The 21,303-nt window shown below is 35.0% G+C and overlaps 1 protein-coding gene across 2 annotated transcripts in view; it reads left to right on the top strand.

Moving 5' to 3' along the window:
- FBXO11 (F-box protein 11) overlaps nucleotides 1-21,303 on the top strand; it is a 30,604-nt gene that overhangs the window by 2,322 nt on the left and 6,979 nt on the right. The window contains exons 2-11 of one of the 2 annotated variants that reach the window (XM_023173823.2): nucleotides 4,451-4,777; nucleotides 6,159-6,309; nucleotides 6,371-6,581; nucleotides 10,912-11,083; nucleotides 11,137-11,361; nucleotides 11,493-11,737; nucleotides 14,656-15,208; nucleotides 16,789-17,063; nucleotides 18,571-18,899; nucleotides 18,991-19,089. In XM_023173823.2, coding sequence (XP_023029591.1) covers nucleotides 4,451-4,777; nucleotides 6,159-6,309; nucleotides 6,371-6,581; nucleotides 10,912-11,083; nucleotides 11,137-11,361; nucleotides 11,493-11,737; nucleotides 14,656-15,208; nucleotides 16,789-17,063; nucleotides 18,571-18,899; nucleotides 18,991-19,089 — 2,587 coding nt within the window. The remainder of the gene's footprint in view (nucleotides 1-4,450; nucleotides 4,778-6,158; nucleotides 6,310-6,370; nucleotides 6,582-10,911; nucleotides 11,084-11,136; nucleotides 11,362-11,492; nucleotides 11,738-14,655; nucleotides 15,209-16,788; nucleotides 17,064-18,570; nucleotides 18,900-18,990; nucleotides 19,090-21,303) is intronic. The other variant, XM_023173824.2, reaches the window with a different exon arrangement.

Below are 21,303 nucleotides of genomic sequence, written 5' to 3' on the forward strand. Positions count from 1 at the left end.
TAAAAACAGTGACCGTTTGATTTAGCAAAAAATTGAACTGAAACAATTCCTTGTCATTTTATCCATATTTAACAAAAATATAATAAGTTAACAGTCGTCAGTTTTGGAAACAAATTAATTCTACATTATATAATTAGTTTAACATTGCGATAGCATTTATTGGCCCTGCATTACTTCAATCTGATTCCCTGCGTCTTCAACGAATCCAAAACTGTTGCATTCACACAACTTTTGACTGGTCATGAAGGAATCAGGTTGCAACTGCAACTCAGGACACTGCACCCCCTCACAAACACCTACAAAGTCTTGAAGACCGAAATGCCACATTATTCAATGAAAAAATTGAATTCTTTCTCAAATATTAACAGCTTTTCCACTGGAAAAATGTCAGTGCTGGTCATTCGTCAACACAGGTCCTCTGTTATTACTCACAGCTTCTCATACAACGCAGCTAAATTCTACAACCTCCTGCCCAGGGAATTCAGATCCTACACATTGAAAAACTTTAAAAAAAGACACAAAGAGCATTTATTTGAGTAGTTCACTTTCCTCATGCTGATCGTGGCTTATTCGTTTACACAAAAGATTTGGTGACTGAATAATAATCATTTTTTTAAAATGTATGTATGCATGTAATGTAATTTTATTTTATTCCTTTCAAATTCCATTTTTTTTTCTCTCTCGAAGGTTGAGTTTAAAAACAGCTTTGCTGGCACTTCGTCCATTCACCTCAATATTTTTTGTATATTCTGTATGTTCTTACTTCAGGTGAATAAAGACGTTTTATTATTATTATTATTGCGTTTCCACATACATGTGTATTAGTTTTCAATACTGAATATGTGTATAAAATTATTTATGGAAAAACATTCTCCTGTGAAGCCCTGAACTATAATCTTCCCAAGGGTTCCCATCTGTCGGTGGGCCTGAAGATACTATAACAAATAAAGATTGGAGATTTTGGACTTGTCAATGACCTTGATACAGGAAAACCCTCAATAATTCCACCTTTGTTGTCTGGTGAGCTGAGGTAAATATTGAGGGTGGACAAAAGGTTAAAACATCAGGTAGGAAACATTCAAAATGTATTTGACTTCAGTGGGAATAAATGTGCCTGTATTTTTATGTTTGAGTTACATTTGAAATTATCTTTGACTGAATACATTGAGAACTGTTTTGAGGAGAATAAACACTGTTTGGGAATCTTCACTGACATATCAGCTGCATTTGACTGTGTAGACCACCAGATTTTATTATCAAAACTAAACAGATACGGGATATGTGGTACCTGTCTTAATTTCTTCAAGTCATACTTATGTCATCGTAGCCAAGCAGTAGTTGTTGACAATGTCATGGGTTCGTATATGTCTGTAACGAGAGGGGTGCCCCAGGGTTCTGTACTGGTACCACTCTTATTTCTGATATACATAAATGATATGCCAGATTCCATATCCTGCAATAATTTACTAACAAATATGTTTGCCGACGACACAACTTTCTGTATACAACTTGAAAAGGGGACTGATCATTTACCTATTTATCAAGATATTATGGCACATGCTAAGATTTGGTTCACAGTCAATGATCTTTTTATGAATGAGACCAAAACCCGTTGTGAAATCTTTAGTGTAAATGGTACAAATAGTTTGGTTGAAAATGAGCACATAAAATTTCTAGGTATAGTTTTAGACCCACAACTGAGGTGGACAGCCCATATAAACTGTATATGTAACAAGCTGTCGCAAGTGATATTTGCACTAAGAAAAATACGACATGTCACAAACATGGAAGCAACAGTATCTGCGTATTATGCATTGTTTCATAGTCACTTGATGTATGGAATACAGTGTTACGGTAATGCAGTATCTACACATATTACGAGAATTTTCACATTGCAGAAAGCGGCAATAAGATCTATTTTAAATGTACCATGGGATACCAGTTGTAGAGAACTATTTCCTTCATTAAAAATCATGACCATCTACTCACTGCTCATTCATCACAGTATAATAACAGTTAAGTCAAAGATAAATGAACATGCAACACACTCGTCAATTCACCCTCATGATACCAGACACAAACACAATTTGTTGGTGCCATTATGTCGTCTGCAACGAACGCAAAGAGACGACATACGGCTCGTCAACCTTCTTCCCACAGAGTTTAGGAATAGACCCTCGACGCAATTCAAAAATCAATTAAAACAGATACTATCCAATAACTGTTTCTATAGTATACTTGAATTCGAAACATTCATCAAGAAAAACAGAAACATCTTCATGACCCACAGAAACCTGTAGTTTTATTTATACTGATAGCACAATTCATCATAATCTATATACATACTTTATATATTTATAATGTATAATGCCATTGTTTTTATGTATTATTTAGCTTTTCTATTGCATTATACCTTCTATTTTTTTATCATTAACCAATTTTAATGTATGACCTTATATAAATTTTTAAATGTATTTTTCTACTGACCTGTCTACAAACTTTATGTTTCTTGAGACCAATAAAAATTATTATTATTATTATCTTTATGAAGAAAAAAATCGTAAAATATTCTTTTTTTCAGAACGAAATTGAGGTTAAGATGAGAGTTCAATTTGAATGGAAAAGGGAATATTTTTTGTCATAGATTTTGCTTTAAGTGAGTAACATTGTCACTGCCCATAAAAATTGTGAATTTCAGGAATTAAGTAGGCGAATGTGAATATAGTAGATAAGTTGATTAGGAAACGTAAATTCAATGAGAATTTTCGATAATCCTCAACTTTTCAAAAAGGCATAGAATCAAAGTTGGAAAATGAAAAATCGGGAATGTACGAAATACGCCTGGGTACTGTGACAAAAATATATAGGTCAGACTAAGCGAACCATTAAAACTAGTTTCAAAGAACACGAAGCAACACATGCCTAGAAGAACGCCTATAGAATATATAAAAACTCTCTGAAATTGTTGAAAACTTGTACACGATACTAGATATTTGGATTCTTTCGGAAGTCTAGGAACAGTTAGGTATGACATGTTTAGAATTGGGAACTAGTTATTTCATCTCTTGAAAACGCCAGCTTGATTGGTGAAACGCGCGTCGAGAAGAGTATTGCAGTTCTAGTGTTTTGGGAAAGTGCTTGTTATGGGTTTATTCTACGCCAGAAGTTTCTGTTTTATCTTCCACCATTATAATATATTCAAATAACCCTTCATTGTGGGATTTAAACTCGACAGTTAACAAAACCGTGACATGTGTTTCACTATACCGTAGCTTCTTCAGGCGTGAAACACGTGTTGTGGTTTTGTAAACCGTTGAGAGAAAATCTGAAAATGAAGTGTTATTTAAAATGTTCACTTTCAGTCAATCACAATTAGCAGGAATTGAGCAGTTCCTTATTTTATTTTCTATATTATCATTCAAGTATAGATAGTACTTATTTTATGAAAAATGATGTGACATTTAGAGTAAAATTAATATGAGGTTGAGTGGAAGAACTTCGCCTTTTGTTATGTCAGCAACTAGCTCTCTAATTTATTTAAATATTTGTATGTAACTACAGCTGGGTAACAATAAAGACGATTATTATTATTATGTCAAGTACATTACGGAATTGTAAAAAAGTCCCAAATGTTACATCAATGTGCAAACAAACCCTAGAGTCAAGTTATTACTTCATATTAAATAAAGGTATGCATTTTCATTTGTCAAGTAGTACATTAAGTTCAAATTCAAATAAAAAAAAGACATGTACGAATACTAGAATAAGTTATGATTATTAAAAGAAATAATAAACGACTATTCAGAAGTTTAATGATGATAACAAAATCTCTACGAACTCAAAAACCAAACACCGACCATAATAACCATAGCTCAAGCACTCTGTTCTAACATTACTTATCTATAGCACTATCTAAGAATTTTTTCACATGCATCATCAATATATGCATCCCAAATTAGCCGACAAGGTTATGAAAACAAAACGACGTGCCTACTTTTCTGAAAAACCTAACCTTTCGATAAAAAATTTGCTTATTGTTTTTTTATGATATAAAATTTACCAACTGTGAAACTCCGGATATGTGAAAGCTGTTTTGTCTTGTAGACGAAAAGGATGATATATGAAAAGTTTTTGATTTATTGTTGTTTATTTTGATCAGTGCCAGATTTACGTATAAGCCACACAAGCCACACACCGATCCTACCTATCCCCGGCGCTTGTGTAGAGAATAACCTCTTCCCTGCTCACGATATATTCCTGACCGGGGCCCCATATCGACCATATCTTAGATTATGCCCTGATCAAGTCTAAATCCGGTACTGGTATTGATGACGCATGTGTAACGAATCGTTGCCCCAAGTGTATAATTTGAGGACACCTTGTACTAACTCATGAGAAAATTACAGATCTATTTGATTCGACTCGAAATTCTCAATACTCTTGTTCGCAGCAGAACCATGTGAAACTTCTTGCCCCATCCAGCCAAACCAGAACATTCCAGCGCCGTCAGCCGTGGCTCCCGGAGGGGCCCAAGCTCTCGCCCCGCCCGGCACGAGTACCAGTGCCGGCGGGGGTGCTGTACCGACCCACCATTCGCCCTACGATCTCAGAAGGAAATCCCCCTCGCATCACGATGGTCCCGGCCCCAGCACGAGCGCCGCTACGGCCGGCTCCCCGACCTCACCCGCAACCCCCACGGCCCCCGCCCAAGGCTACACATCGGCGATGCTGCCGGCGAGGAAGAGACCACGCCGGACTTGCTCCGCGTCGTACGAAAGTGAGTATTTTTGTATGTTCTCGTTTGTGTTGTCATGTTTTTATCACAGTTTTTGTATTGTCTTGTTTGTAGCAACTTTTTCGTATTTCCACAATTATATCATTGGTTTTGTATTTTCCCTATCGTATTATGTATTGTCAATATTCGCGATTGTATTCTCTCGATTGTATTATTTTTCATGGTTCTAGCTTTTTTGTATTATCGTCTTTAATTTTAAATATATCCTCGTTCTTGTCTGCTCGCCATTGTTTTTTCGGTTTTGTATTGTCTTGTAGTATATTTTTTGTATTTCCTCAATCGTATTATGGATTGTCAATGTTCGCGATTGTATTCTCTCGATTGTATTATTTTTCATGGTTCTAGCTTTTTTGTATTATCGTCTTTAATTTTAAATATATCCTCGTTCTTGTCTGCTCGCGATTGTTTTTTCGGTTTTGTATTGTCTTGTAGTATATTTTTTGTATTTTCTCAATCGTATTATGGATTGTCAATGTTCGCGATTGTATTCTCTCGATTGTATTATTTTTCATGGTTCTAGCTTTTTTGTATTATCGTCTTTAATTTTAAATATATCCTCGTTCTTGTCTGCTCGCCACTGTTTTTTCGGTTTTGTATTGTCTTGTAGTATATTTTTTTGTATTTTCTCAATCGTATTATGGATTGTCAATGTTCGCGATTGTATTCTCTCGATTGTATTATTTTTCATGGTTCTAGCTTTTTTGTATTATCGTCTTTAATTTTAAATATATCCTCGTTCTTGTCTGCTCGCCACTGTTTTTTCGGTTTTGTATTGTCTTGTAGTATATTTTTTGTATTTTCTCAATCGTATTATGGATTGTCAATGTTCGCGATTGTATTCTCTCGATTGTATTATTTTTCATGGTTCTAGCTTTTTTGTATTATCGTCTTTAATTTTAAATATATCCTCGTTCTTGTCTGCTCGCCACTGTTTTTTCGGTTTTGTATTGTCTTGTAGTATATTTTTTGTATTTTCTCAATCGTATTATGGATTGTCAATGTTCGCGATTGTATTCTCTCGATTGTATTATTTTTCATGGTTTTAGCTTTTTTGTATTATTGTCTTTCATTTTAAATATATTATCGTTTTTCTATGCTCGCGATTGTTTTTCGGTTTTGTATGGTCTTGTAGTATCTTTTTTGTATTTTCGCAATTGTATTATCTTTTTTGTATTTTCGCAATTGTATTATCGATTTTTAATGTTAACGATTGTGTTTTTCCGGTTTTATTTTTCATTTCCATGGTCGCAACATTTTTTTATATTTACATTTTTTTTTGTATTATCGGTTTTCAATGTTTACGATTATATCTGTGATGAGATGAAGACTTTGAATGAGTATATATTTCACCACTGCCTTTCAGATTGTACAAATACTGCCGCTCACTATCTGCAGTACGAGCTGCCCGACGAAGTTTTGCTCACAATTTTCAACTACTTATTGGAACAGGACTTGTGCCGCGTCAGTCAAGTTTGTAAGAGATTCCAAGCCATAGCCAACGACACGGAAATATGGTAAGTAGTTGTTTTAAATCACGGGAAGGTACACGGTGTTCAAATAACTATTGGTTTTCAGGAAGCGACTCTATCAGAGTGTGTACGAGTACGACTTGCCACTTTTCAACCCTTCTCCGTGTCGTTTCGAATTCGTTAGTCCTGAAGAATCGGACCTGGCCAATCCGTGGAAGGAATCCTTCAGGCAGCTGTATCGTGGCATACACGTTAGATTAGGTTACCAGGACATTCCATTCAAGGGGCGGAATTTGGTTTATTTCAATACGGTGCAGGTAAGTGTAATGCTGCGAACTAATTTTTTTTTTTTTAATTGATTGACAATCCTAATTTACAAAAAATAAAATAGTCAACATACTTATTTTACCCTAAATATAACTTATAATAAATGTAAGTATAAAGATATATAATAAATTTGAATATAAATATACATATACACATATACACACACATATATACATATCTATAAAGTTAAATACAGTATAGAATAATGGTGGATTTTTTTTTCAATTATAATACAAAATCAAATTTTGTTTGAATTCTGGTATACTTCTTGACTCTTTAACATATTGTGATGAACTATTGTTCTGAATGAATCCTTTAAAAAATAAACTTTTTACACTATATGAGGTACTTTGCCTGTTTACATATAAATGATTCTGGCCTCTAGTATTGTATGTGTGGATTTGGTTTACAGTTATAATAAACTTACCCATGTAAGTTGGAATCAGTTCATGTATCATTTTATAGATATAAATCATAGTTAAGTATGTCAGTCTTTGCTCCACAGTAAATAACTGTAAAGTTTCCAGCATCAATGGTATAGGAGTAGACCTACTACATCGCAATACTATTTTCATTGCTCGATTTTGTAGCTTTTGTAATTGGGATATTTCATTCAGATCAAAGCAGTGTAGTAATGTAGGGCAATATTCAAAATGAGGTTGAATGATAGTCTTATACACAGTTATTCTGGAATTCAGACTTAAGTTTTGGGACACTCTAGAAAAGAAATATAGTTTTTTCAAGTTTTTTTTCATATATTCAAAGTGGCTACTAAATAATAAATGATTATCCAACATAAATCCCGGATATTCAAATTCCTTTACAATTTCAATTTTTTCATTGTTTATTTCTATGTTAATGTTACTACTATTTATTTGTTTATATTTATAAGGTGTAGTAATTATCATTGCGTTAATTTTACTTACATTTAACTTTAATTTATTCATTTACAAATATCTATCCATATTTTTTAACACATCATTTATTTTGATCACTGCTCTATTGATATTCCCTGACATCACTTACTGATATCAGTAAGTGATGTCAAATTGAAGCCTCAATGAATGCAAAACCTTTAAAGAAATATTTTCACAGATGTTTTGAGTCTACGCTCATTTATACTAAAAGTATCGAAACCTTGTTTGGAATATTCATTGCCAATTCAGAAGCATTCGGAAAAAAAATAATTATAAAAGCCATAGTTTGTGCTATGATTTGGTACTTTAAAACCGATCAACTTCAAAAGTTCTGGACAGGAGATACCATTATTGATCAGTTTAAAAAGTCCGAGCCCGTAGTATAAATACTCTTAAATATTAACGAATGTTACCTAGGAATGTAAGTTGGCTTCTGTTGGTGACTTTGTGCATATAATAATATTATTTATTGATTTCTTTAGGACTTCTTAATATACATACATTATTTAAAAAATATATAAATAACAAAAATGATGATATGATGGAAGAAAAAAAGAAACGAATTTTTCAATGATTCCAGAATGATTTGAACATGAGGATAACCATAACAAATATACTTATTACAAAACAGAAAAAAGAAAATCAGGGATGAGATTTTATATAGTTCATGAGTTTTTTTTTAAATTGGAAAACATTTATTGAATTTTGCAACGAAAGTGAGAGTTTGTTATACTTATTCAAACCTTTATACAATAAAGACTTCATCGTACTAGTCAAATTATTTAGTTGGAATTTTCGGGAGCTACTTACTCTTGTTAAGTGGTTATGGATTTTGAGATTTATATATACAGAATTCTTCGAAATAAGTTGGAAGCAAGTTATGTGTTAGTTTGAAAATGAATATCATTGCTAACTCGTACAGTCTCTGAGAAACAGACAGCCACTGCAGTGTACTTAACATGTTTGATATACTGGTATACCTGTAATGATTCTGCAACCGTGTTAGGAATCACACGTTAAAAGATAAGACCTCGTTTAGTCCTTAGCTTGCATAAGTTTCTCAACTTCTGAGAGTTGTCGTTCGATTTATCATGAGCGATTTATCAAGCCTTGTGCACAGTGCTAAATAGTCAAAATGAAAGAAAACACACTTCAATGATTTGTCTAGATCTGTCAAAAGCTTACAACAGTGTCGACCATAATATACTTATAGGCTATGAAATCAGGGGAATCTCAGCCGATTTAATAAAATCATACTTGCAAAATAGAACACAAAGAGTTGTTGAAAAATACCACCTCACTAACGAAAACATACAGTCAGATGAATTAACAATCTTGAGAGAAGTTCCGCAAGGATCAATCTTAGGGCCGTTGCTATATATTCTGTATACCGATGAGCTAGCAAATGCTATTGATTTCAACACTGTGCAGTTTGCAGATGACAAGTGTAGTAATCAAGGAACATAGTATTGAAGAATTAGACAGAAGCGTGTTTGAAGCACTGAATACATTGGAAGATTGGTTCACACATAATCACTTGAAGTTGAATATAAACAAAACACAAGTAATAAAGTTTTCCCAACAATCAACTGCATGTGAATACTTAGCCTTAGATGGTAGATCAACAATATCAGCTTGCAAAAGTACAAATTTCTGGGGAATTTAGCTTGATCTTAGATTGGACTGGAAATCTCAACTAACCTTAGTAATACAAAATATTACAAAATACTGCTATGCTCTAAGAGTGCTAACAAGATCAATAGATGTAAACGCTGCTATGTGTGTCTACTACGCACAAGTTCACTCATGGATCAAGTACGATTTAATATTCTGGGGTGCTTCGACAGATGTCCCCAAGATATTTAAGATGCAAAAGCGATGCCTTAGAACTATATTTAACCATAAACAAAGTGATAGATGTAAACCCTTATTTATAAAAAATCAAATACTAACCTAATACAGCCAGTACATTCTTGATACTATACTATTTGTTAAGGAAAACACCAAACTTTTTGAGGACTCTAAAAAGACACACGTATACAAGAAATAAGTCAGACTTGACCTGTAATACTCCAAACTTCTCATTTATTCAAAAAAACGTACCGCATACTCTAATAACAATTTACAACAAACTCCCTCTTACAGTGAGGGAATTCGATAAAACAACATTAAAAATAAAATTAAAAGCATTTTTACTTGAAAAAGCATATTATGCAACTGACGAGTATTTAAATGATACCATTATTATTTGATCTATTTGACTGCTTTTACTACAATCATGGACTCTAAGAGCCTATATCTACATGTACTAATATTTTTATATGTATGCATATATTTTTGTGCAGTTTATGTACTGTACATCTTTCCTTCCTCTTTTAACCTAATATTATTGTGATATATGTTTATATTTATACTGACATGTTCTATGCCCTCAGGGGTACTGTATTTTTATCCCGAACAAATAAATTTTATCTATGGGGCGACAGCTGATTAACGAAAAAACAGATTTTTACCTAATTCACTTGTAAAATAATCCTTATTCTACGATTCTGTAACTTTTATAAAGCCGATACCTTATTTTGGTCAAATGAGTATAAAAGACTAACACAATAATCAAAATGGGGTTGGATTATACAAATTCTTGAGAAAAAATATATTTTTTTAGTAATTTTTCTGTATATATAATGAAAATGAGCATGAGAGATAAACGATTATCCACCATGAAACCTAAGTATTTGAATTCACGTACGAACTCTATTACATCATCTGCAATTTGTAATCTTATGTTGTGTTTGTTGATGAGTGATATCTTATAACCAGTTGATAAGATCATATATTTTGTTTTGGAGGTGTTGAGTTTTAGTTTATTGCGATTCATTTACTTGAAAACATTTCTTAGTTCATTATTCATTTGATCAGCTAGTGTTTTTATATTATCTCCTGAAATTGATAACAAAGTGTCGACTGCAAAAAGTTTCATAAAATCACAACCATCGATGGTACCTATATCAGTCAGGTAGATTAAAAATAATATAGGTCCCAAAACACTCCTCTGAGCTACCTCGAAAACGACATCGCGAGATGATGATACTGAATCCTTTATTTCGGTTACCTGTTTGCGATATGATAAATAATCAGTCAGTCATATGTGATATGTTCCACTTTTGGTAACCAGCCGTTGCCAATCTTTACACTTGGGCTACAACACACTGATGATGCCTTTTTTGGGTGTTATATCCGCGATATTTCCCCTTTTTGGTTTAGATCAAACACACTCGTTAATATCTGAGAGTATGTATATTACACAGGTAGACCAAATTTCTCTCTGTATATTTTTGCTGACTTCATACTATTTTTGAATTGTCACGTGAGAAAATAAACTCTACTCTAATAAACTCTTCAGGGTGCTTTGGACTACGCCGACGAACGCAGCGGTTCGGGCAGCTCTTCCGGTTCAGTAACGGGACTGTGCAATCACTCCAGCGAAGGTGCTGGACCGGGCGCCCTTATCTTCCTTCATGCCGGAACGTACCGTGGAGAGTTCCTCGTCATCGATTCCGACATATCTTTGATAGGTAGGTCTTGGCAGTTGTCATCAAGAATCGCTTTGACGAGCCTTCTGTTGCAGGTGCGGCCCCTGGAAACGTAGCAGAGTCCGTCATCCTGGAGAGAGAGTCCGAATCGACGGTCATGTTCGTCGAAGGTGCCAAGAACGCGTACGCGGGGCACCTGACTTTGAAGTTTTCGCCGGACGTTACTTCGACGGTACCGCATCACAAGCATTATTGTTTAGAGGTAGGAGAGAACTGCAGTCCGACTATAGATCATTGCATTATTCGGAGTACTTCTGTAGGTGAGTGAATTTGATATTAATTTTCATTTTCGTACCTTTAAGAGAAGTATACTAGTGTCGTTTGAACTGAGCCAGAAATATTAAAAATTTCAGGTAAATTATATCTTCTTATAATATTTTTGACATTTCAGTCGGCGCAGCTGTATGTGTGAGTGGAGTGAGCGCCAACCCCATAATTCGTCACTGTGATATAAGCGATTGCGAGAATGTAGGCCTTTACGTAACCGACTACGCCCAAGGCACTTACGAGGACAACGAGATCAGCCGAAACGCCTTGGCCGGAATTTGGGTGAAGAATTACGCCAACCCAATCATGCGTCGAAACCACATACATCACGGCAGGGACGTGGGAATTTTTACATTCGATAATGGATTGGTACGTACTTTATTTATTAATTTGTGTTTGAAATCCATTTCACTATAGATAGCAGATGGCGCAGTGGACATCCTACTGAATACACTGCAGATAGAGCTCATGACTAGTTGGAATTGATTTGTTTGTTTGGGATACTCACTCCGTCTGAAATGACCTGCCCGGTACTGATGAAGAGCAAGTACTCCAAAAACGGAGTACTTGCTCAATTTCTGCTTTTCATAATAAGAAATTATTTGCTACAAATCTTCCAAATGGAAGACATTACACAGGTGTCTGATAATTTTACTTATTTATTTATTTTTTTTATATACACGGGCAAGCCCAATTCTGATGTAAGTAGTACAGTGATAGTAGTACTTGATGCAATACACTGGGTTAAAAGTAAATTATAAGAATAATACAATTTCGAAGTAAGATAACAAGTAGATTATTTAAAAAAAAGTAAAATGTATAACAATATAAATTAATAGAATTCTTACAGGGAAGTAACACTAGACACAATACAACAACACAAGCAGAGAGTATTAGATGGCTATGTGAAGAATATGGTTTTTGAAGCGGGAAACTGATATATTAAAGATTTGAAGGTTATTTAAAGAGTTAGCCAGTCGAAGAGTTCTGGTAATGAAGCTGTTATATGAATAATTGAATCTGTGAAAAGAAACGTAAAACGTTTGCACCTGTCTAGTCGAACGACTGGGGATATGTAAAGATATTTTGGAGATAAGCTCGGGGCTGATACTCAGTCCGTTGATAATTTTGAATAGAAGTATTAAATCTTATGTTTTCTGCGAGCCTCAAGAGAAGGTATGTTCAAAATGGATTCCAATGCAGTGTAGTCATAGTGTACACACATCTTGAAGGCAATATATCGCAGGAAATTGTTCTGTACGGCCTTGAGTTTCACTTTTTGTGTATCGTAATGAGAGAACCAAACTGTGGTGGAACAATAATCGAGATGATATCTAACCAGGGAAAAATAAAAATATCTAATAGCCGTGATGTTGGTGAAATCACCAGTGGTTCTCTTTATAAAGCCATCTTCATAGATTTTTAAATTACAGCGGAAATGTGTGATTTATAACTAGGTGTGGAGTCTAGGATCACACCTAGATCTTTGGTTTCAATAGCAAAATGTAAGGTCTGATTATTTAAAGTATATTCGAAAGTGATTGGGTGATGTGTTCGATGAAAGCAAAGAATTTGGCATTTGGATGCATTCAAACACATACCATTTTGCGAACACCAGTTAGATAGGCAGTCTATATCGTTTTGTAGACACAATGTATTGGCTTCACTTTTAATTATTTTAAAACATTTTAAATCGTTGGAAAATAGCAAAGCTTCGCTTTCATGGAAACAGCTGATTAGATCGTTGATAAAAAGGTTAAACAACAGTGGTCCCAAATGAGAACCTTGTGGAACACCCGATATAACTGCTGTGGTATGAGAATAGTAATGATTAACTTTAACAATTTGTGTTCTTTTTGTAAGACAGCTCTTGAGCCACTGTAATATTTGCCCATCAACACCATATAAACAAAGTTTATGGATTAATACCTCATTATTAACTTTGTCAAAAGCTTTGGAGAAATCAGTGTACACAGAGTCAACTTGCAAACCAGCCCCAGCTTTCTGTAAGGCACTGATTGGGTTAGTTGTAGGTTCACACGAGAGGCAAGGGGTAAGGTGTTTTTCACCTGAACTTGAACATTTCATATACACCTCTTCGGATCACTTTCATATTTCCTAGCATACTTTCAGATATAAATTACGAAATATTGATTTTAAAACCGCTAGTATATGTCTTTTTTTTACTCTTTTACGTATTGTAATGAAATTAATTATTGCAGCGCACTGCAATTACTGGAAATAACGTTTTTTATTCAGAATTACATCATCTGGTTGTGTCTTAGATTATGAATATAAGATTGATCAATCAATCAATATACTTTATTGTCTGGAGAAAATACATCTTATAGACAAAGTCTGAAAATACAAACAATACAAGAAGAAATATATAAAGTAGAATCTATAAAAAATAATAAAATAATATGCTAAGCGAGAAAATATTGGTTATTGAGTGAATCAGGAGACAAAAATATCATCAAAATACTCCTGAACTGAGTAATAGACCCCATCAACCAGAAGCCTTTTGACCTCTTTTCTGAATTTAATGTAAGCATTGATTTCTTTTATTTTAGCTGGCAGATAATTAATCAGTTTGATTCCATTGAAATTAATCAAGTCTCTAACTAGTGAGCTCGTGGGAGGGGGCAGTTCAATATTCCTAATGTGATTTCTGGTGTTGTGAGGAGGAGTGTGGTTCACCCTAGACAAATGGTGTTTCTTTATTAAACAGATTGTTTCCAAAATGTATAGGGAGGGTACAGTTAAAATACTGTGAGCTTTCAAAAGAGGTTTGCAAGTAACCCGGGAAGCAGCCTTGCACGTATAACGGGCAGCTCTTTTTTGAAGGACAAAGATCATATGAAATAAGTCTCTGGAACAGACTCCCCAGAAGGCGATTCCGTATCTAATATGTGAATCTATGAGAGCAAAATAGGCTGTTCTTGAATGGGCATAGCCTAATTCAGTCGAGATGACTCTAAGCGTGTAGCAGCCTGAGGCAAGCTTTTTGCTTAGGTTTATTGTAAGGTTTTTGAACTTCAATTTATCATCTATATTCAGCCTAAGAAATTTATAAGTATGTATACTTTCTAAGATTTCGTTACCAAGGCAGATCTCAGGTAAAGTGCAGTGAATAGTAAGGATGCTGGTTTTTTTGATGTTGAAAGATAATTTATTACAGTCACACCATTCTTTAATTTTTTTTATACAAAGAAGTTATACATTTTTGAAGTGAAATTACTTTCATGATTGTAACAATAATTACTAAGCGTGATCATTGGTTCCAGGGTTACTTCGAAGCGAACGACATCCACAACAACCGCATAGCCGGCTTCGAGGTGAAAGCTGGTGCGAACCCAACTGTCGTCCACTGCGAAATCCACCACGGCCAGACGGGTGGTATCTACGTCCACGAGAATGGCCTCGGTCAATTCATCGACAACAAGATCCATTCAAACAACTTCGCCGGCGTGTGGATCACTTCTAACAGCAACCCGACGATACGCCGCAATGAGATCTACAACGGACACCAGGGAGGAGTCTATATTTTCGGCGAGGGCAGGGGTCTCATCGAGCATAACAACATATATGGCAACGCCCTGGCCGGTATTCAGATACGAACGAACAGCGATCCGATTGTGAGGCACAACAAGATCCATCATGGCCAGCATGGAGGGATTTATGTGCACGAGAAGGGTCAGGGGCTGATTGAAGAGAACGAGGTGTATGCCAACACGTTGGCAGGAGTGTGGATCACGACGGGCAGCACCCCTGTGTTGAGAAGGAACAGAATCCACTCAGGGAAGCAGGTCGGCGTGTATTTCTACGACAACGGTCATGGTGAGATGGTTTCTTTGTTCTTTCTTTGGAAGTTACTCCTTGTTTTTCTCCATTTGGAGTTACACTTATATTGGTCTTATTCATTATTTCATATAAGCTATTTAAAATTTTGAAGTCATCTAGAGGTGATCTAACAGGTCTTCCAACAGAGATTTCCGACATCTTGATAACGGCCATCTTGTTTGAGCTACATCTGAATATTACTGGAGTTTCTTCCCAACACCAAATCGTTATTTTTAACACTTCGACACGTGTTTCGATCACCAAGTGATCATCTTCAAGAGGAAGTTTAATCTTCCTCTTTTATCCTCAATCAATCAATGTACTTTATTGTCTAAGAGGAAAGACTCTTGTTGACAAAGCATGGTTTACATGTACAATACAATAGTATATGCCTATTAATTTGTAGGTGATTTATATAAAATGGTTAAAATTTGCAGATATAAACAATAGATAATACATATATCTTTGGTCTAGTTGTAAAAAGAACAAAACATAAAAATATATAAGTAAAAATATATAAAATTATTCATTTCATCTTTCGATGACATCACACATATAGAATACAGATATAGAATACAGATAATTTAATCTTATATATAAAATGCAAAAAGCTACAGTTAGCCCAAGATACTGTCACTATAATACTCCTGCAGGCTGTAGTATCCTTTAGTTAAAAATATGCTTTTGACAGTTTTCCGAAAGATTCTCGGGCATGATATATTTTTTACTTGGCTCGGTAGATGATTGAAGAGTTTTTTTACTCTCAAATATGAGAGAGTGTTTGGTTAATGTCGTTTTTGGTAGCGGTAGGGGTAAATCGTCTTTTTGACGAGTATTATATGGTCTTACAATTGTCATATTGGATTTTTTCTTATGCATCAAGCACACTGTCTCAAGGATAAAAATACTGTATAGGGTCAGAATTCCATGTTTTATAAAAAGTGGTTTACAGTGATCCCTGGACTTAGCTTTTGTTAAATATCTGACAGCTCTTTTTTGTAAGACAAATACTGAGCTCTTCAGCTGATAACAGCAAAAACCCCAGAACTAAATGCCATACATTAAGTGTGATTCAATGATAGAAAAGTAAGCCATTCTGCCAGCCTTTGTTCCGAGTTCCGTAGTGATAACTCTGATAGCTTAGCAGCCCGAGGCTAGGTTTTTGTTTATGGTCATCAAATCGTAATTTATCATCAATGTATATACCTGAAAGTTTTATGCTGGTATTGTTATTTATGATTTGTTCATTCAAGGTCAGATTTTGGTTTTATTTCCTTTGAAGCAAAGATAGTTTGAATCACACCAGGTTTTAACTTTCTGTAAGTCTAGAAAGATACGCTCTTCCAGAATTTCTATATCATTTTTCAAAGACTCTTCAATTCATTTTTTTATCTGGTTTAGTTCGATTTTTATTACATAAAATACTAAATCAACCTTGAGTTCACCTTAGCTTCAAGAAGAAAATATTTTCGGATTTTCCCTTGACTTTTCAACTCATGACGAATAAAAGCTCCTAAGAAATCCCATCTCCTCAGCCAAATAAACCGTCGGAACATCTCTAACGTTCTTTTCCGCAGGCAAACTGGAAGACAACGATATCTTCAATCACTTATATTCGGGCGTGCAGATCCGGACAGGCAGCAACCCGGTAATCAGGGGCAATAAGATATGGGGCGGCCAAAATGGCGGCGTTCTGGTGTACAACGGTGGGCTGGGTCTGTTGGAGCAGAACGAGATATTCGACAACGCCATGGCGGGCGTCTGGATCAAGACCGATTCGAATCCGACGCTGAAGAGGAACAAAATCTTCGACGGGCGAGACGGCGGGATTTGTATATTCAACGGAGGAAAGGTGAGTAGACTTGGCACAATGATTTACCAGATACTTTAGAGCGCCGAAGTTATGAAACATGCCTGATTGGCCCCAAGACCAGACTGGAGTTTCAGGGGAGGGACAAACTGTAGTGAATTTATGATATTTTAGGAGGTATACCTACAGCATATTATTGTTTTATAAGTTATATGAATGATACTTCTCATTTCTTTCACAACTGTGATGCAAGAGGCGTTTGATAACATATTTTAAATAAATGTATTGATGCCCTGTAATAGACCAATCCTGGAAGGTACAAATTCCAACAGATATAATGAAATGAAAGTTATCATAAGTTTCTGACCTAAACATATAGATAGCAGCACTCATAAATAAAAGCCAGTGAATTTCGTTGTTCATCTGTTGTCAGTTACTCACCAATGTTTCAGCCATTTGACAGCGCATTTGTTATGTAACAGTCGTTTGAGTGAGTTGATTTATGAGTGCTTTTATGAAAATGGACAAAATCGAGTATTGAGCTGTCAGCAAATATTTGTTTATGAAAGGCAAAATGCCTACGCAAATCAAAGGTGAGTTGGATTCTGCGTATGTGGACACACCATCATATATCAAAATTGAATTTTGGGCAGCTGAATTTGAATATGGCCGTAAGAGCTATGGAGACGATGAGTATCAGAACGCCCAGAAATTGCAACTACGAAAGTTCGCCAAATGGTGCTAGATGATCGCCGAATTGAATTGAGAGAGATAGCAGAGGTTATGAACATGTTTGTCACTTATTGAATCAGCAATTAGGCATGAGAAAGTTGTCCGTGCGTTGGGTGCCGCGTTTGCTCACATTCGAATGAACATTCCTAACGCTCTGTGGTCGCAGTTTAGGAGCAATAAATCCGAGTTTTGGCGCCGATTAATTACTATAGATGAAACTGGGATACACCATTATACGCCCCAAAACAAAAATACAGTCCAAGCAGTGGACTGCAAAGGGGAAATCGGTTCCAAAAAAAAAACAAAAACTGGGAAAGTGATTGCGAGTTTTTTGGGATAGTCTTAAAGTTATTTTAATCGATTATCTTCAAAAAGTAAAAACTATTACAGGGGAATACTATGCATCATTACTTGACAAGCTGAAAGCAGAATTTGCGGATCATACAGCCATATTTGCAGGAAAAGAAAATCCTGTCTTATACCTCAGGGGTGGCGAAAACCCACGAATTACGGTTCGAACTGCTCGACCACCGCCTCACTCACGAGATCTAGCCCAAAGCGACTTCTTTTTGTTCCCTCATCTGAAAATTGCGCTCGGAAGACAGATTTTATAAAAAAAAATATGTGAAAAAATGTTTTGTACATTTAGATCGAAAACTTTTCAAACCACCCTCGTAAATATATCTGCATCTACAATATATAAATGTATTTTTCATGTTAGGGTACTCTACAGGTGAATTCCCTCTCTTATTATGGCTCTCTAAATTTTCTGCCAGCCCCGCGTTGGATGTCACGATAAATATTTTTCACATTTTAGGGTATATTGGAGGAAAATGACATATTCCGCAACGCCCAGGCAGGCGTTCTAATTTCGACGCAGAGTCATCCGATCTTGAGGAGGAACCGCATCTTCGATGGACTCGCTGCCGGGGTGGAGATTACCAACAACGCTACTGCGACGTTGGAATTCAACCAGATATTCAATAACAGGTTTGGTGGCCTCTGTTTGGCCAGCGGCGTGCAGCCGATCGTGCGAGGCAACAAGATATTCAACAATCAGGACGCCGTCGAGAAGGCCGTTTCAAACGGCCAGTGTTTGTACAAAATATCGAGCTACACTTCGTTTCCCATGCATGATTTTTATAGGTAGGCACTTTTTGCTGCTCGAAAAGATATGAATACCCACTTGTTTGTGGATGTTTTTTTGTATAATCTGCTATTTATATGAATTTTTTAGGTGTCAAACTTGTAATACTACAGACAGAAATGCCATCTGCGTGAATTGCATCAAAACCTGCCATGCTGGACATGACGTGGAGTTTATCAGGCATGACAGGTAAGGACTCGTAGAATTATAATCATCTTGACCACAACATATCAATAACAACTTGATCATTATAGAATTCTCAGTCTTTTCTGAAATATATAATCGAAAAAGTTTTCGTTTATAATGGTATTCAATGTTTTAAGTGCGAATCAATTCTAAAAAAATCAAGTATTACACAAGGTAGCATCTGAGACCCACTCCTGTTTATAATTCATTTTCAATTTTCATCTAAAATTGGAGATAGTTTGAAAAGTCGGTTGGAATTTAAAACTCTACCATGATTCTTAAGTTCAAAATTTTCAAAGGAGAAACTATCCATTTGACTTTTCCTGTATTCCTTTCATGAATTGGAGCATTCGTTTTTATAATAATGGTCTTCTTCTGTAGTCATACCTCCTAGAGAGAAAGCAAAGTTCATCATTTTTGCCTCTATATCATGTAGTACCACAGGGATCGGTGTTGGGACCGGTTCTGTTCTTTATATTAATAAGATATAAAGCCTTGACGAACTGATACGAATTTTATCATATTTGCTGATGATATCAATATTATATATAAACATAGTGATTAATCCAAAATCACTGGTTTGATTGGTTTACCAGCAACTATATATGAACAGCAACAAAACAATACAATGCACTTCAGTCTATTAAATGATCCACCTTTCAGAAACGAAAATTCTGCTGTGAAGTTTTTGTATATATATGTTAATGGAAAGCTTGATTGGAAATATCATACTGACTTCTTAGCTAAGAAAATAACATCTGCTATGTTCATGTTTATACGTTTATGCAACATGGTAAAAAAACTGTGCTCCTAAAAGACTGTTTCTCATCCATTCAGCCAAGAATCGAATGTGCTTTATTGACATGGGATCGTGTCAGTGGGGCAAAATTATGTTGAGTATCAATATACGTGGACTGTATCACTTGTCCATCATTCAAGCGCGGTTTGGAATATTTGGTTTACAACGTAAAGCATTAAGAATTGTGGATGTTCTTACTTTGTATGTACATTATGTATTATATTTTTAATGAACGTTTGTACATTAGAGTAATCTAAATGAATAAATACTACTACATATAAAGATGAGTGCAATCAAGCTTTCGTGACCCTCTGCCTTTTGTATATATTCATATTCATATTTATTCATCACCAAAGGTTATACAAACTGTGTTGACTTACAAAATGCATAACATTTATAGGACTAGTCAGAGAAAAAAAATACACAATATATGTTCACATAATGAGAGACATAATCGTATAAATCTAAAGAGAGATAGAGTTACATAGATCATATAAAACTAAAATAAGAGAGATAGACCTACGTAGACTATATAAAGTTGAAAATCTAGAAACTCATCAATACTATAGAATGAGTTATCAATTAAAAATAGATGTCAATTTTTCTTGAAAATATTAATGTTATTATTGTCAATAAAGCTCTTTACTTTGTTAAAACATATAATTCGGTGAATTTTGGCATACTCTAAGTCTAGAATAAGGCTGGTAAAAATTTTCTCTATTTCTAGTCAAATACGAGTGAACATCACGATTTTTTTTAAACTCTATTTCATTTTCCTTTACAAACAGTATTAACTGAGATATATAAAGACAAGGCAGCGTCATTATTTGAAATTGTTTAAATAGAGGTTTGCAGGTTGAACTTGGATGGGATGTATGTATGTATACATACACCAATGCCTAATATTAGCCCATAAACAGAGATATTTCTTTGTCATACAATGTAATCTGCATGGTAATGATACTATCGGATAATTATCGCCCAATTAGCATAATATCTATATTTGGGAAAGTAATTGAGATAATTTTGAAACATCGTTTTTATTCCTATTTTGAAAAACGGTTCTACTTCAACAATTCACATTATGGTTTTATCGGTGCCAATTTGTTAAAATGAGCAACGTAAAGTCAGACCTCAAAGAAATGAAGCATGGTGTTCCTCAGAGATCCGTTTTAGGTCCACTATTGTTCTTGATCTACATCAATGACCTATGCAGTCTCATGAAACCAGCAGGATGTATCTTGTTTGCAGTTGATACAACTTTAATGTGCTCTAGCAAAGACTTAACTAGCTTACTAATGATGGAAGATATCAAAACATTAGCTTACAATTGGTTTGCTGCTAACAAACTTACCTTGAATAAAGATAAAACTCAAAATATATTCGTACCTTCCAATCGCAATATTCCCCAATCTGAA

This window comes from Leptinotarsa decemlineata, unplaced genomic scaffold (assembly GCF_025532065.1).
Source record: "Leptinotarsa decemlineata unplaced genomic scaffold, Ldec_3_MD MMD2_tig00026307_RagTag_RagTag, whole genome shotgun sequence".
Lineage (NCBI taxonomy): Eukaryota > Metazoa > Arthropoda > Insecta > Coleoptera > Chrysomelidae > Leptinotarsa > Leptinotarsa decemlineata.